The sequence below is a fragment of the Opisthorchis viverrini genome, assembly GCF_000715545.1.
Source record: "Opisthorchis viverrini unplaced genomic scaffold opera_v5_244, whole genome shotgun sequence".
Lineage (NCBI taxonomy): Eukaryota > Metazoa > Platyhelminthes > Trematoda > Opisthorchiida > Opisthorchiidae > Opisthorchis > Opisthorchis viverrini.
In genome coordinates, this window is record NW_008751900.1 from 181621 (window position 1) to 196322 (window position 14702).

Below are 14702 nucleotides of genomic sequence, written 5' to 3' on the forward strand. Positions count from 1 at the left end.
GGAGTTAACAGAGGGCTTTACCATCCGCTTAGCAAAAATCTTCGCTGTCAAGTAGCCGAACCGATATTTCGTACTGTCTCAACATTATCAGCAGAGATGCTTTTAGGCTCAGGTTTTTCCTGGTCAACTTAATCTTACTTCCTTCTTGGATATTTCGAAGCGGAAGGTGCATTGCTGACAGCTGATTAACATACGACCCAATCCTACCACATAAGACCCACCGAATTTGTTTCGTCTCTTTACTTCTTTTGATTTATATAACCTACAGCAGTGTGTAGCCCTTACCAAATCACCAGTCAAAATAATACTCTTCTAACTACGTAATTAAAACTATTAGATGCGATAGCGAAAACCTCACTTGAACGGAGTGTTTTCAAAAGTAAAGCTGCTCAGGTGTCCTCCTGAAGTTTATTAGACGCTGTCCGAATGTTCCAGTCAATTGTTAAACGCAGCAAAGTGGCTTGGTAATTTCTATATCAACCTTTCATCAGATGCAGTTAAAATAATATAGCTCACGGAATCCGCAACATCCCATATTGGTAAGCTGTCTTTCTTGGGCACAAAGCTCGATCAAACATCGACCTAGAGGGTCGTTTCGGAGCTAGTTCACTGGATGAATGAGTACGGTTTTCACGTAAGTGGCGTAAGTGGCTGCTTCTCTGTATACTATGCCGATTCTCTATCTAATAACCGTATGAACCTAACTAATATGGTAAGCTCAGAGAAGCTAGAACGCAAAATAACTAAGGTTAAAATGCCCGAAGGCAACTTGCTTAAGGCGTTCACGACGATGAAGTTTCTTAGTAGAGTAAGTAAATAGAATAGCAGCCGGAGAAATATTCGAATCTTCACACATAGATTTCAGTAGTGACCTGCGTCTGTACATTTTTTGTGAATAGCCCGCATCGCCCGACATTTCGGCTATTAAGAAATGCTACCTAAGGTGCCCAAATAACAAGCCGTAACCGAAGCAAATCATTTCTCAGACGCGATCTCCTGTTAATCACCCGTGATTTCAGCGGCAAACTCCGAATGATCAGGCTGGTCAAAACCGCTTGCCATCTAACTCGTAATTTAGACCTAATAACCGAACAATTTTAACTGAATGAGCCTTACACTGTACTTCGTGTTTATACAATTTCCCACTACCCTCCCACTATAAATAAGTGGCAGCCGATAGCTTGAACAAGTTGACCTTAACGAAAGTTGACTAGTCGAAATTACTAACCTTGTTTACGAGCAAAATAGTCAAGCCCATATCATATCATAATCATAGCATTTATATTTTTCAATGACATTAAGGTAAATAGAAGCGCATAGACCGGGCAAGCAAATGTGGATTTACCGGAGGGGTTTTCTGACACCTGCTTTGATTGAATATGATACCGAAGAGAAATAAATAGGAAGTCTGGACGGACGTAATTCGCCTCCATAAGTAGTGGTTGAAGATGTGCACACTGGAGAGAGCAAGCTTTTCGCACGTATAAGATAGACAGAATTCGACATATACAACAGCAAATCTCGGTGGAACAAAGGATGAACAAGGCAATACAAAGGACATGAGAGGGGAATAGATCACATGAAAAAAAGGCCGGTTACAAAAATAAAGTATGTGCCCGAGTGCCTTACCATGTTGGCTAGACTGTTCGGACCGAATCCACACTTTTTTTGGGAACACGAACCGTTTTAATTGTCAGAATTGAATCTTTTTCGTAGGTTTCCGGATTGTGGGGATCGGATCCATATTTTCGAGTTTCAACATATAAGTCCCGTTTGATTCGAACGACCACGAAATTTATTATCAGGATAACAACAAGCACGACCAACCACTGTATGTGGAAAAAAGTGAGTTGGTTGCAATTAGTTACGACAAACATAACAAGGCAGAAATCATTGACCGAATAGTGCCTGACATCGATACAGAGCACCTTTGAGCGCAGTTGCCAGAAGTCACCTGTGAATCACTAGGTCTTAAAAAAGTAGTACACTTAGTACACATTTGTTTCGCTTAGGTGCAACTATCTATGATCAGTTTTCAAGCCACTATCAATGACCCAGAATTCTTTGTTCAAAAGAAAGTAAGTAGTCACTTCCATTCCGTATTTCATCAAGACAAATTCAGTTTACGTCTCCAATAAAAAACTTTATGACAGAAAGGCCGCTTCAGTCGGAGACCAATTATTATTTCGCTGACCCGCTAAATACATCAACAAATAGCCAGTTTCAGATCTAAACATCTCTGATGCTCGATCCGTAGTCTTCACTTACCAAACACCGGCGAGCCTTGTTTGCCAACCCTATTCACATTGACCGAAATGTTTTACTTGTGGATCTGTTTGCGTTTTCTTGGGTGTCTACCCGTTTGACAGCCAATCGAAAGCCACCAACTTTTAACGGTCATTTGCTTCTCGAACGCCTTGGAGATTAGTGCATCCACCTTTAGTTGGCATTCAGAGACAAATAATGTAGTTCTCGAAGTGCACATAGTTACTGAGAGACCGAACAAAATAGTACTAAAAGGCTTAGCCTCACTGATTTGCTAGGCAACTGACGGGAAGTGGAGAGTGCCTGAGGGCCAAACGGAGTGGAGCTCTTTCGTGGTATGAAACTTTGTTAACCGGAATAAAGGACTGACTGGGTGTTGTAACCAACTAGTGGACAACGCTGATTACGAGTACCGTTTAAAAGACTTTTTAGTTGACGGAACAAAACCGGATTGTCATTTACACTGAAAGCCGTTGGCATTAAAAAAACACCAGTTAGAACACGGTCTTCAACAAACCGTTTAGCACTCACGTTTGCCATTCAGTTTTCAGTCAGTGTGATTTAAATTTTATCTGACGGTGGAACCGTGCTTAACTTTACACTACGTCACTATGGGTCAAGTTTTACTTGTCGACTAATAATTCGGAATAACGGATTCAAAGTATCAGCTAATGTGGGAGGGGATTTTTCACCAAGAAATGCGAACTGCAAATAATAAAACAGCTCCTTTGCGATAACGATGCACTTTTAAATGGTGCCAATCGTATTCTTTAACTGTGAAGTTTGATGCTCCTTTTGTTTGCGTTAGCAGTTAACAGTAAGGTCTTGTTTTCCTTCTGTGCTGCTAGTGTCAGTTATTTACAAGTCACCATTTGGTTTTGAAGGGAGACTCACCTGGATCCCAGTTGAATCTCTCGCTTCTGATGTACAGAACTGGATCCGCTTACAAGTCACCATTTGGTTTTGAAGGGAGACTCACCTGGATCCCAGTTGAATCTCTCGCTTCTGATGTACAGAATCAACTGGATCCGCTGCAATAGGCTGCTTCACGTTTCAGTTGTTACGATATTCGAGGTGTTGCGATACATTGTATAGACGTAATGCAATACTCATAAGGTTGTAATTCGGGTTCCATTGGAAGATAAGATTGACGGAAACTCGATGGCTTCCCCCAAGTGATGAACCCCAAGAAGGGCGAAACCGGTCGTGGGTTATCGAAGACTTTTCAGCGACCAGATGAATAACGCATTACGTCTAAGTATAAATTCTCTCCTTAAAAATGGGTCTTTCGTACCCTCTGGAAGCAGCTGAACGCTAAAAAGGCCTAACCGTTTTAGAACTTCTGTTCAGTGCTAGACCATCCTTCTAACGTTGAGAAGGCGCTGAAAAACATGAGTGTAGCATGCGCCTCATTAATCTACTGGCCAGCCAAGTGCACCCGTGCGAATCGCCTCTCTGCGCAATCACGTGTTTTGAGATCTACAAGCTGTCCCACTACAGCCGTCAGCAGATGGCCTCGTCTATTACGCACTCCGAGTCGTCGTATGGTTTTGCTCACGCGATACACGCCGTACCAAAATTTGTCACTAGTTCGCAGCTCTTGTTCTGATCGAAATTGGTTCCGCTTCCACTGGCTAATAGGTTAGACAGTCAGCAGCACACTGGTCAGCCAAGCAGTTAGGCATCACAGCAGTATAGACAACAGTTACTGTGACAAAAAAAAGTGAAGCTAAAGATGTTTGCACTTTTGTGCAGACCACCGTGATTCCACACGAACTTTATTGTACGGTCCAGAGAAATTCTGATGCGTATGAGAACTGGGACATGTCATGGGGTGGTATAATTAAAGGCGAAACACCCGCAGAGAACTAGCTGGTAGGATCGTTACATGCGCAGTAAGGAACATTCTACTGCGTATGATGGGTGGTACCACTGATAGGCTTGAGCGTACTGAGAAACCGGTCGGAGGTTATCAGATCACGTAATCTCGCGGGCTCCAGGGCTATCTCCATCCATCTTTACCGCTTCACGACGAAAAGTCAGTTTTATCCCGCGTCGTTTGATGACGGCTCGCAGCTGATAATATCTCCCACACAACCCGGATAAATGACCTTGAATTTGATTAACAAGTAGATTTTCTATCCCTTACCTTCTTAGCGGTAATTGTCCCACTAAAATTACTTTTTATTCCTTGTATGACATTTAACGGTCCGGAGATGAATAAGTCCACCTGGTGTTTTTGTTTCACTACCCGTATGGGGAAACTTCAGTTAAGAAAGCAGATACTGGAGCTTTCATGGGTACGTGACTTTCACACACTAAAATTACGAGTGATTTCGTCTGTTCAGTAGCTCAGATTCTGGACCTTTGAAGCTGTCGGCCACGTGTCCGTGAATGTAATGTTTAGGTCCGTATGCTTTTGCTACAAACAGTCCGTGAAATCGCGTTAGGTTTGGCTTGACCAGGCGTAAAATATGACTGACCACTATCGATCACCTATCGATTGTTTTGTAGACTCTTCTGAGAAGATACTTGTAAATGGTTTAAAAACAGCTTGAATCACCTAAGGTAGGTTATCTCACTCATTCACATACTCCCCAAAGATGAAGGATTTTTATATAGGTTATAACACGGCGAATTCACTCCAATGAGCAGACAGCAAGCTACGTAGGAATGAAACTATTCCAGTTACCATCACTCATAATTTGAAATCGTGTTGAAAGTTGGTATTCTGTCTTCATGGAGCAAAATTACCAGGTAACTTACAAGGTTGTAGGTGCCTCATAGTGAATGAAATACCTAGATCGGCCTCCCGGGCACAGAGAAGTGCCAGCAAGCAAGAAACTTTGATTGCACACGTTCAGTTAATTTAGCATCGGTACGTATGTTGGCATTATCCAAGGCATGCCAAAAGGATAAACGATAAACGCGGACATCTTGAATGATAAACTTCTGAGAACCGTTTCAAGGCAATGGAAAATCTACGGTGGGGCAAAAGCTCTCAAAATGCTCACCTCAATAAGCGTCAATGTTACCGAAGTCCACGTCACATCGTACCAGCGTTCCGCTTCCCTAATATAATCGTAAATCCACCAGACGATTAAGAACACAAAGATGACGGGCACGACCACGCTGAAATAAAGAGACAGAAAGGTTGGCTTATACAACTCAATTTGAGATCATAGCTGACACTTCATGGTCAATGAACCCATTCAGATACTTCAACAAGGAACAACTGTTAGAGGTTTGATATTTTAGCTACTAAATGTTTATTTGATCGACAACAACTACACCATGGTCGAAGGAAATTCGGTTATTTTGCTCAAGTGGAGTTAAAATCGCGCGGTCACGCTCGACTTGCAAGCAAGGCATGAAAGTGCTCTTTATATTGGTTCACCTTGGAAGTTACAAAGTATCAGGTTTACATACCAGTGAACGAAGATAGTCCTTAGTTATTTTTTATAGTTGGCCAAGGTTTGATGAACATAATGAAAGTGCTCTTTATATTGGTTCACCTTGGAAGTTACAAAGTATCAGGTTTACATACCAGTGAACGAAGATAGTCCTTAGTTATTTTTTATAGTTGGCCAAGGTTTGATGAACATACGAGTATGACACGTTAGGGGGGGGGGGGCTATCAATCTGTCCAACTAAAGTAACTTGAAACAACGATTTAAAGGCGTCATGAAGGATTTGAAAAAATTGCGAACTTTGACGGGGAGAAATTAACAGTTGATGGTACCCACGTCTACTTAACCTCATCAAATTCTTCGATACCGAAAAGAAATTGTGCTAAATTGTCGCATTACAGCGGGTTGGAACTTTCTACCTCTAGCTAACAAGGGGTCTCACGGTCCACCATAAGCATGTCTTCCAAACAATCTATTCCATTGCAGACAGAGAAGGCAATAAAAATAAAGCTGCCCGAAACTTGTCTAAGTCGGACAAAATGAGGACGTTAAAGAAACCAGTTTCTTCCGTGGTGGAGGACAAGCCTTCAGAAATTGGTGTTTGCGATGTGACCATTCACTGCCTACTGGTGGAGACATCCAAAGTTTAAACGTTGTTCGTCCTCTAATATCCTCCCAAGTCTCAAGCGACCGTCCTACATTGGTGCCGTTCGCTTTCCTTGTTCATTCCAATCGCTCAATGAGATATCGGCTCAAATATCAGAGTGAATATGCAACAGGACACTGGACGACCTCGGTTCCGAATAAAGTTACCCTCTTCCGTTTATCCAGTTCCTCAACACTTGCGACAAACTGATCACCATCTCTATCCTAAAATCTTACCCACTGTGTTGTGAATCAAGCTGAACAGAAATAGCTTGTCCACCTGTACAGCCTCATTCATCATAATTCATCAGCCAGTACTTGTGCATACTGTAGTGTCCTCTTTTCCTACTGTTAGTTTATTTGTGTCAACCCTTTATCGGTTCACTGTAAATGGGGTTTTGTAGCTCTTTCAGCATGTTTGTGTCCAGTGACATAAACACACAAACACGCACGTGAACACAAATGCACTTCCACGCTGGCAGTTTTCTCATTTTGATTATCGTTTACTTATTGCTTACTACGGTGGCCGGCTTGAAATCTGACCTACCGCAGTGGTGTCCATTTTTTCGGATACCCTCTAACCTTCTATCAGTTGGGTATTGGAGGGACTTGTCCAGTCGGATACTCAGACCTGGATAGCTGGCTTGGAAAGTGCTGAGGGTATCTTCCTATCGGGTAATCGCTTGGAAGTACTATGAACTTGTACTGTACCAACAACTCGGAGACTAAGTCTGTTCTCACTGTCACGGACGTGTCTACCCGGCTTTTCGAAACGAGAATTGAAATAAGACTCCAAGCATCTTAGCTCCTTTATTTTAGACAAAAGATAGGCTAAACAGGAAGTTTAACCGCCTATTGTTAGTGCCTGAAAAGTATCCATGTGACCGAACTCCGTACTGTAATCAAAACAAGATTAGTTTACACGGGGGTTTACTTCGGGGTTTTTCAACGTAGCAAAACATCGCCTCTGCTAGCTTATCTGAAAGCTTAAGGTTTTTTGGCCTATCGTGTCTCCCACGTGTGTTGAGGGCCTGTTATCTGAAAAGGATGCCAGATGATGAGACCTGAAAAGGTTGTCATGATCTACGACACTTATCTCAGCTCTTTAAACGAATCTATTTACGACGGTTTTCTCATCTGCTGTGTAGAAACACCAGACAGGCCTTGATCCCTGCACCGAGTCGGAAACGGGTTTGTCAATACGAAGGCATTCAAGAACGAAATGGGGTAATTCGGTCTCGATTTGCGTCACTGAAGCCAACAGTGGATCGCTCTTTGTGAGAAACAGGCCTTAGCCGAGTAGCGTTCATCCAGGACATTTCTGGAGCTGACTAACCCTGCCTCGGAAGACTGTTGCAGGATAGCAAAATGCTACGTGTAGTGGACATGGTCCTCGATGACCTAGTTCCATACCGAGTATGCCTTTTTTTATATTTCGTTTTGATGGGAACTTAGAACTGCTGCTTGGCCTTACAGAATATCTGGTTCAGTACATCTGAATTGCATGTTTTTGTTCGGCACTCGTTGGCTGCAGTTCGTTTCCAACACTTTCTTGCATATAATGCCAGATCTGGTTAAAGGTTTGTATAGACAATTAGTCAGGTGGTTTGTTTGAGTAACTTCTGATAGACTTATCATGAAATCAAGTTCTTACACAGAAATTGAGTACATCCATTCAATATTCAAGCTAGCTGAATTACTGTTTTTCCATATTTTCATGCCGATGCCGAGATGATGGGACAAGCCCACCTGCCTGGAATTGCTGAAACCGATGAAACCATTCATTTATTTGTCTACAGGTGTCGCTGACTTAAACCACTTAAGAAAGTGCTTTTGCGGATACCAATTTTTGTGATGATATCTTCAGAGTCATTCTCTGCAAGATTGATGGTTAAACTAATGTTAAACTCATCTGATAGTAAGTGAAAAGACTTACGAGATAATTCCAATCCAAATGATAGGTACTGGCCAGTCATTTGTGCCGAAGTTATTAATGATGATTCGGCGAAATCGGACAGGATTGTAAACGATAACCAGACCGGTCAGGACCATACCGGACACGATGAGTGCATAACCCCAGGTGTTGTCCTGTTTACCGCAGATGAAGAGTGGTAAAACACAAAATAAGAGTGACTGATTTGTGATTGATTGCATATTACAGTTGGACACATCTCACCCCCAACTGTGACGGGTCAGCAATGCTCAAACGGTGTGTGGAACTTTAATACCGGACAGACCAGATCATCTGAGAGTGCTTCCTACAGTACTGTACATCTCCAGCCAAAACAAACCAGTTCGGCGTTCCAGCTAATTCCATAGCTTCTACGCCACATAAAAATGCAAGAAATGAAACCTCGCAGGTCGCGATTGTTCTTGCTGAATTTGTTTGTTGCACTCATCCTACTCAAGTTCACAGTTTACTCCTAAGTACTAACATTGTTTGAAATTTTGGCCAGTCACTATCAATCATGTAAAGAGAATTATTGCACAGTTGTCACCTTAGGTAGCTTCAGGTCTTACACAAACCTGTCACTCTGGCAAACTCAAACACGATCTTCATTGCCTCAATCATAATGACACCCGCTCCGTTCTAATGTCACCATGTGAAGTGGACTGGTGAGCATCCCGGAATTAAAAGACCAACCGTTTGAATGGATGGAGTGTTCAGACCGACAGATATTTGTGGTAGAATTGTGCAGACTATAATCATGTCTCCAGCAATGCTACAGGCCTACCTGGTTTTCCAAAATCTCCAGCTTGATAGCCGATGGTAGGCCAACAATCACGCAGGCAAGCAGGCTTCCAGCGACCGCTATCCGATGTGGCACTGAAATACGATGCAGTTGCAACGTTATGAGCTTAAACAGTTCATTTAAAACACCGGTGCAACAGACCGAGAAATATGCCAATAAAACCACTTAGCCGCGCGAGTATGCTTGGATTATCCATCAACTTAACAACGTAAGGCAAATATGAGGATCATAATAAGTATGCGTTGGTTAGTACAAAATAGTAATGCATTATTCTGTGAAAAACAGCCGACGACTGAAAGTTCCAACAAACTGTATTCTTGAAAACCCATGTTTTCATCCGGTGTTATAGATCCCAAATATATGAGATTTATACAAGTTCATTCCCAACGCTGAGAACTAAGTGATCTTCAAAATAAACCTAATCCCTCATGCCGCCTCAGCCATACTGGTTCACAAGGACCATCCTATGTGAATTTCTTCATGTCACAAGGGGCACTTGAAGACGGTGGATGATGTACTGTCCTCGTTATTTTACCTTACACTGTAGAGTGCGAGCGCTTTTGAGTCACGCCATTTTAGTGCTTTCGTACTGCTGATTAACATGAAGGTAGGTGCAGCATGTTCTATTTTGACATGTATGACATTTGGGTAGATACTGCGTCCAGTGGTCTCCATATTGTCGGCATCTTTCCACGTGAACGTTCAGACCTAACCTGGAAGTTTGAATGAAAATGAGGAAACCACTTTGAATGGTGCGGTCTAGTTAAAAGTGTGCGTTCAATCATTCCTGTATTTTCCTCCGTCGGAATATCAAGTTGATCAAACCTAGAGACCGACAAACCATATGCCACTATCGAAATTAATCAAGTGGCCGTTCAGTCTGAGTGTTTCGGAGCACATCCACGTGAGAGATATTGGTGGGGTGCCGCTGCTCCCGATTCACTTCTCCAGTGAACATTGTGTTAATTAGACATGTACGACGTTGTGAACCTAACCAAGTGTTTCAATACGGATCTCCCACCAAAAGCGGCTTCAATTGCATTTCAAGCTGCCAAAGTATATTCTGCATCATCACTCAGGTTTTGATGGCGCCCTTTAGCCAGAAGTGGCTCTAAGCACCCGCGGGATAGATATTAACTGTACAAAGACTAGAGTGTCTAGAAATTGATAGAAAACTTGTTGAAACGAGGTCACATGAGAAGTAGACATGTAAAACTAAGTATCACAGATGGAATAATCCACTAGGATGTGCAAACCTATTATTGCTGCCAGAAACTGTGCTAAAGTTGGATGCAGGCGAGTTTTGTAACATGCATTAGCTACGGGTCTCCAAATGAATGACAACCGATTAGTTATCGACCCCAAAGGCTCAGAAAACCTCAAGTCTTCTGTTCGAAAGTTCATTTGTTGTTTGTGATCAAAGTGTTCATGCTGTGCATGCTGATATGTAATGTTGTGTCAGTAGTCTTTGAATTTATCGATTACTTGGCTGTATCTTGCATCTAGCTGATGATAAGAATAAGCGTACGATTTTTCCTATGCTAACAAGCTTATATCCATATCACCCCCTTACCTTATGCCGAAAAAGGAACATCAGTTTTGAACTGACAAGCGACTGCGTCTATTGAAATGGTTTTAGAAAAAGGTCAGTGCTACAGCGAATCAGGTGAACCACTATTTACAAACAAGTCTATGGTGTTCGGCAAGGAGAATGCCTTGGAGAACGAGAACACTAGGTTCGACAAATGTCCTTATTTACATGATAATTTGGTCTTCGCGGGAGACTCGCCTGAATCTCACTGGAATCTCGTGACTAGGATCAAGGTGAGTCTCCCATGAAAATCGAACTGGTATTCATATGGGTACATTGATCGAATTTCGTGTGATTTGGGGTCTAGTAGAACACAGCGTTGACGGAAAATCTGAAACTGCGCCGAACCGGTGACCCCAAGTAGGAAAGGCGAGACCGTTTGTGGGTCGTCGAAGAGTTTACATCTAACTTACGATATTAGGAGGCGTTCTTCCTGTTCTACTGCTGTACTAAGGATTCTGCCAATGAAATGCTACTGAATCAGCATGACTACCATGTTTCCCTTGGTAGTCAGTGGGCACCAAATTGAATGTCCAAATTGAATGACTGATTTGCACTAGTTTCACCTAGAATAAACGGAAGGTGAGTGCATCCAGATACAAAATGCAGCCCTTCTACGGCAGTTGCTGTTGGGCTAGTAGAACACAATCTTCCCAAATGAGATGGACTTCAAACATGTCAGGATTCGATGAGCGTCCGCAAACACAAGTGTTCCTGAAAGCAGTGAGGCTCATTTGCTAAAGCAACAGTGCAGTCAGCTAATAATGGGTAACATAAAGGGAGGTAGTTTAGTTACCCACAAACGTGGAGATTCGTCATGTAATCAGCTCATGAGAAATTCTACGTGGCTGATTAAACCCAGTCTCCATAGTGGATAGTCCTGTGATAAAAACTCCGTGAAAATGTTTTGTGTTATTTCCGCAATATTAACCTCTTCCTCCACACGTAATACGCGGTCTCATCAGCCACTGTTTCTTAGTTCACAAACGGGTTAGTTTTAAGATTACAGAGGCCTTAAATAATCGTCATCGTCATACACCAGAGTAAATGAACTCAGATGGGTTTGCTTGATTTGCAACACTATTGCAGCAGTCCAAACTTTCTAACTGATGGTCAGAGAGTATTGTTTAAAACTACCCTCGTCACCACCTGATCACATTGATCAATTTGCACTAGGAGAGATTTTACAAATTAGCACATCCTGACAGTTTGAGGGATGCATCACAGTGATGTGGTTAAACCCTCCACGATTACCTAAGAGAATAGCTCCTAGGGTGACTGGAGGTAAGACGAACACTCAGCTAGTGTAATACTGAGTACCCGTTTCGTATAGCCTGATCTGTCTCGTATGACGTATGTCACAAAAAAGGCACTTACCTCCAATCTCCTTCGCAGTCAACACATACACTTGGATGTTTGCCAGAAGAGAACTGATACCAGCGAATGTGAGGCATAAGAAAAAGAGTGCGCACAGAACGCGTCCAAGTATGCCAACCTTGGAGAACAACACAGGAATCCTAGAGAAATGCCCAACAGATGTGTTATCAGGTAAGAGTTATTTGAGAGCAGCGATTTTCGCGGTAGTTTGACCTGGTAGATACGTACTTGTTTTACAAACGAATGCAAGATGTTTTCAAAATGTTCTCATCATACTTTTTAGTTATTTACTGATAAAAATCAAACCATCGCTAAAAGTTCATCACCACGCTCTTGCCAGTATGCTTTCACTTGGTCTGTTTTAAAATTACCGGCCTTTTGAGTTAGGAAGCACTTACTGACATAAAAGCAGACTGTAGTAAAGATATTGACGGCGTCAGAAGAACCCGACTTTCCTTACAAAGCGTTGAACTCATAAAAACCTTGAAGGTTGAGAATGAAAAGCAACAGTGTCCTACTAAATAAATGAACATCTGACGGTGCGCAATGGGTAGGCATGTTAAAAAGCACCATTAGAGAAGAAGGAATAAAAAAGGATTGGATAGGCTTGTTCAGTTCACAAAATGGATCCTCTAATAAGCGGTTCTCTATATAAGTGCTTCCTTCTTGAAAATAGTCCGCTAGCATGAGGTAAAATGCCCTTTTTCCTTTTCACAACCCCGATGTTCGTAAAAGTGAGCCTTTAGTATCGTCTCTTGATTTACCGTCTAAATGTGATCGACGACCCAAGGTAAGGTTGAGCTTCAGGCTCCCGTCAGACTGCTTATACTCAGTGATCAACGCACAACACTTCAAGAAGTTAGAGTAATACGGGCACAACCAAATCTTTCCTGAATCTCACGCGAAGATCAGTGTCTTACCATGTGAAAGTGAGACCGGTACTTCCTGGCCCTGACTGCTGCATAATTTGCAGAATGGCCGAACGTGTCATTGCACCATCTTCATCGATGAGAGTTGAAAACACCGTGGAGAATATGGTTATTGATGCGTATAAGCTGCGAAGTAACAAACAGAAGAATACATGCGCCAGTAAGCGAAACGAAGTTCTACATTGGAGGCATTGCTTCTTTAAGATGCCCAGTGGAATTCGGCCTGCAAGAAATAAAGTCACCCAGAGAGCATTCTTAGAATTGACTCCAATAATTACGCTCGTACGTAGCTCGTATAGCAATTATCTCAAAGAAAATTAAAAATATCCAAGCCAGATCGGACTTTAATGATGCTTTCTACGTAACTAGAGCAGTTTGGCCTTGTCCCGATTGTTTATTTCAGCTTTCCTACAATATGCAAGGTGTCTTCCTCCATTTCCTACTTTCATGCTGCCATGAGCGAATGCATCCATTTTGCTACTACTTATTTCATCGATCACGTGGTTGTGTTGGCAGCACAGGCGAGCAATTGAATTGGTGAGGTTATGGGAACATGACCTTTTCTTGGGGGAAAAGGAAGACTTAATCCTTCCTGGACACTTGCTGTGAGGTTCATGTCAGTGTTATCGTTCAGTCCGTTTGAGAAAGTTATTTAAAGCGAAAATGATGGACTAAGTGGATATTTATCGAGATAATTCCTCGCATACTCATTACTTCAACATGGATACAAATCTGTTTTAAGGGATTCACTGAAAGAGTTTTAGTGCGCATATATATCAGTGTGGGGCAGAGTGGATGATTTCAAGTTACCTTCAAGTCTATAGCACCCAACCCTAAAAGTTGCTGGCTGTGACTTGTGATTGAACATTACATATGAAACCATTCAAGATCACATTGGATTAAAATTGTCCAAATTAAAAACTCGACGGACCCTGAAGTTGTTTTCAGTGGGAAATGCTGGCATGAAACTATTGTCAACACCTTCAAACTTTATGTGCTTGGCATTACCAGCGTTTGACGGTAATTAGGTGCATCATTCGCTTGGATCAATTTACTATTAAGTTACTCCTATCCTCTGGAAAAATCTTAACCATGTTCGTGTCAAGTCTTCTGAAGAAACCTTGTAAAATAGGCGATAAGATAAAATTCAAAATGAAGCTTTTTTGTCTCAGGCCTTACCACTTCACTCCTAAATATGCTTCATCACGTCAGCCTTGGTCGGAGGCTGAAGCTGAATTTACTGTTAGAAGTATTCTTCAGTATAGTGCATCCACATTACCTATTTTATACGAGAATATTCACCAGATATGATTAACACGTTCATCGTTTATCACTGTCCCGAAGATGGGTATCTGCTCCGTTTTACTCAGCGCGAAACAGATGGGGATCCCTTTGACTACTACTCTTCATCATCATCATATTTCTTAAGGACACCTTGCCATCGCCTATTCTCAATAGCCATGCTGTTGGTCTTCAAATTCTCAAGTCAGAGAGTGCTGATGATCTCGCTATTCCTCTTTCGAAATCCGGAGTTCGCCCATTAGTGTTCGTCGGACGTAAGTCTCTGTACCTCTGATTGAATCGGTATGCATTCAATGCTATCATCACATTTGTACCTGTGAACAAAATATCACGAAACAGTCCAATTACTCGAAAATTAGTGGCTTGAAAAACGTATCAGTGCGTGTGTGGTGTTGTTGTAAAAAGTTGTAAAAAAAGTGGAATTTGTGTT

General features: G+C 42.1%; 1 protein-coding gene across 1 annotated transcript in view; it reads right to left on the reverse strand.

The window, feature by feature from the left end:
* Positions 1-1637: 1637 nt before the first annotated feature.
* The window catches only part of T265_08892 (hypothetical protein), a gene marked incomplete at both ends in the record, with an annotated part of 30164 nt that continues 17099 nt past the window's right edge, over positions 1638-14702 (reverse strand). The window contains 6 exons of the mRNA XM_009174820.1: positions 1638-1829; positions 5280-5397; positions 8257-8453; positions 9056-9237; positions 12042-12181; positions 12962-13193. Of these exons, the coding sequence (XP_009173084.1) occupies positions 1638-1829; positions 5280-5397; positions 8257-8453; positions 9056-9237; positions 12042-12181; positions 12962-13193 (1061 nt within the window). The remainder of the gene's footprint in view (positions 1830-5279; positions 5398-8256; positions 8454-9055; positions 9238-12041; positions 12182-12961; positions 13194-14702) is intronic.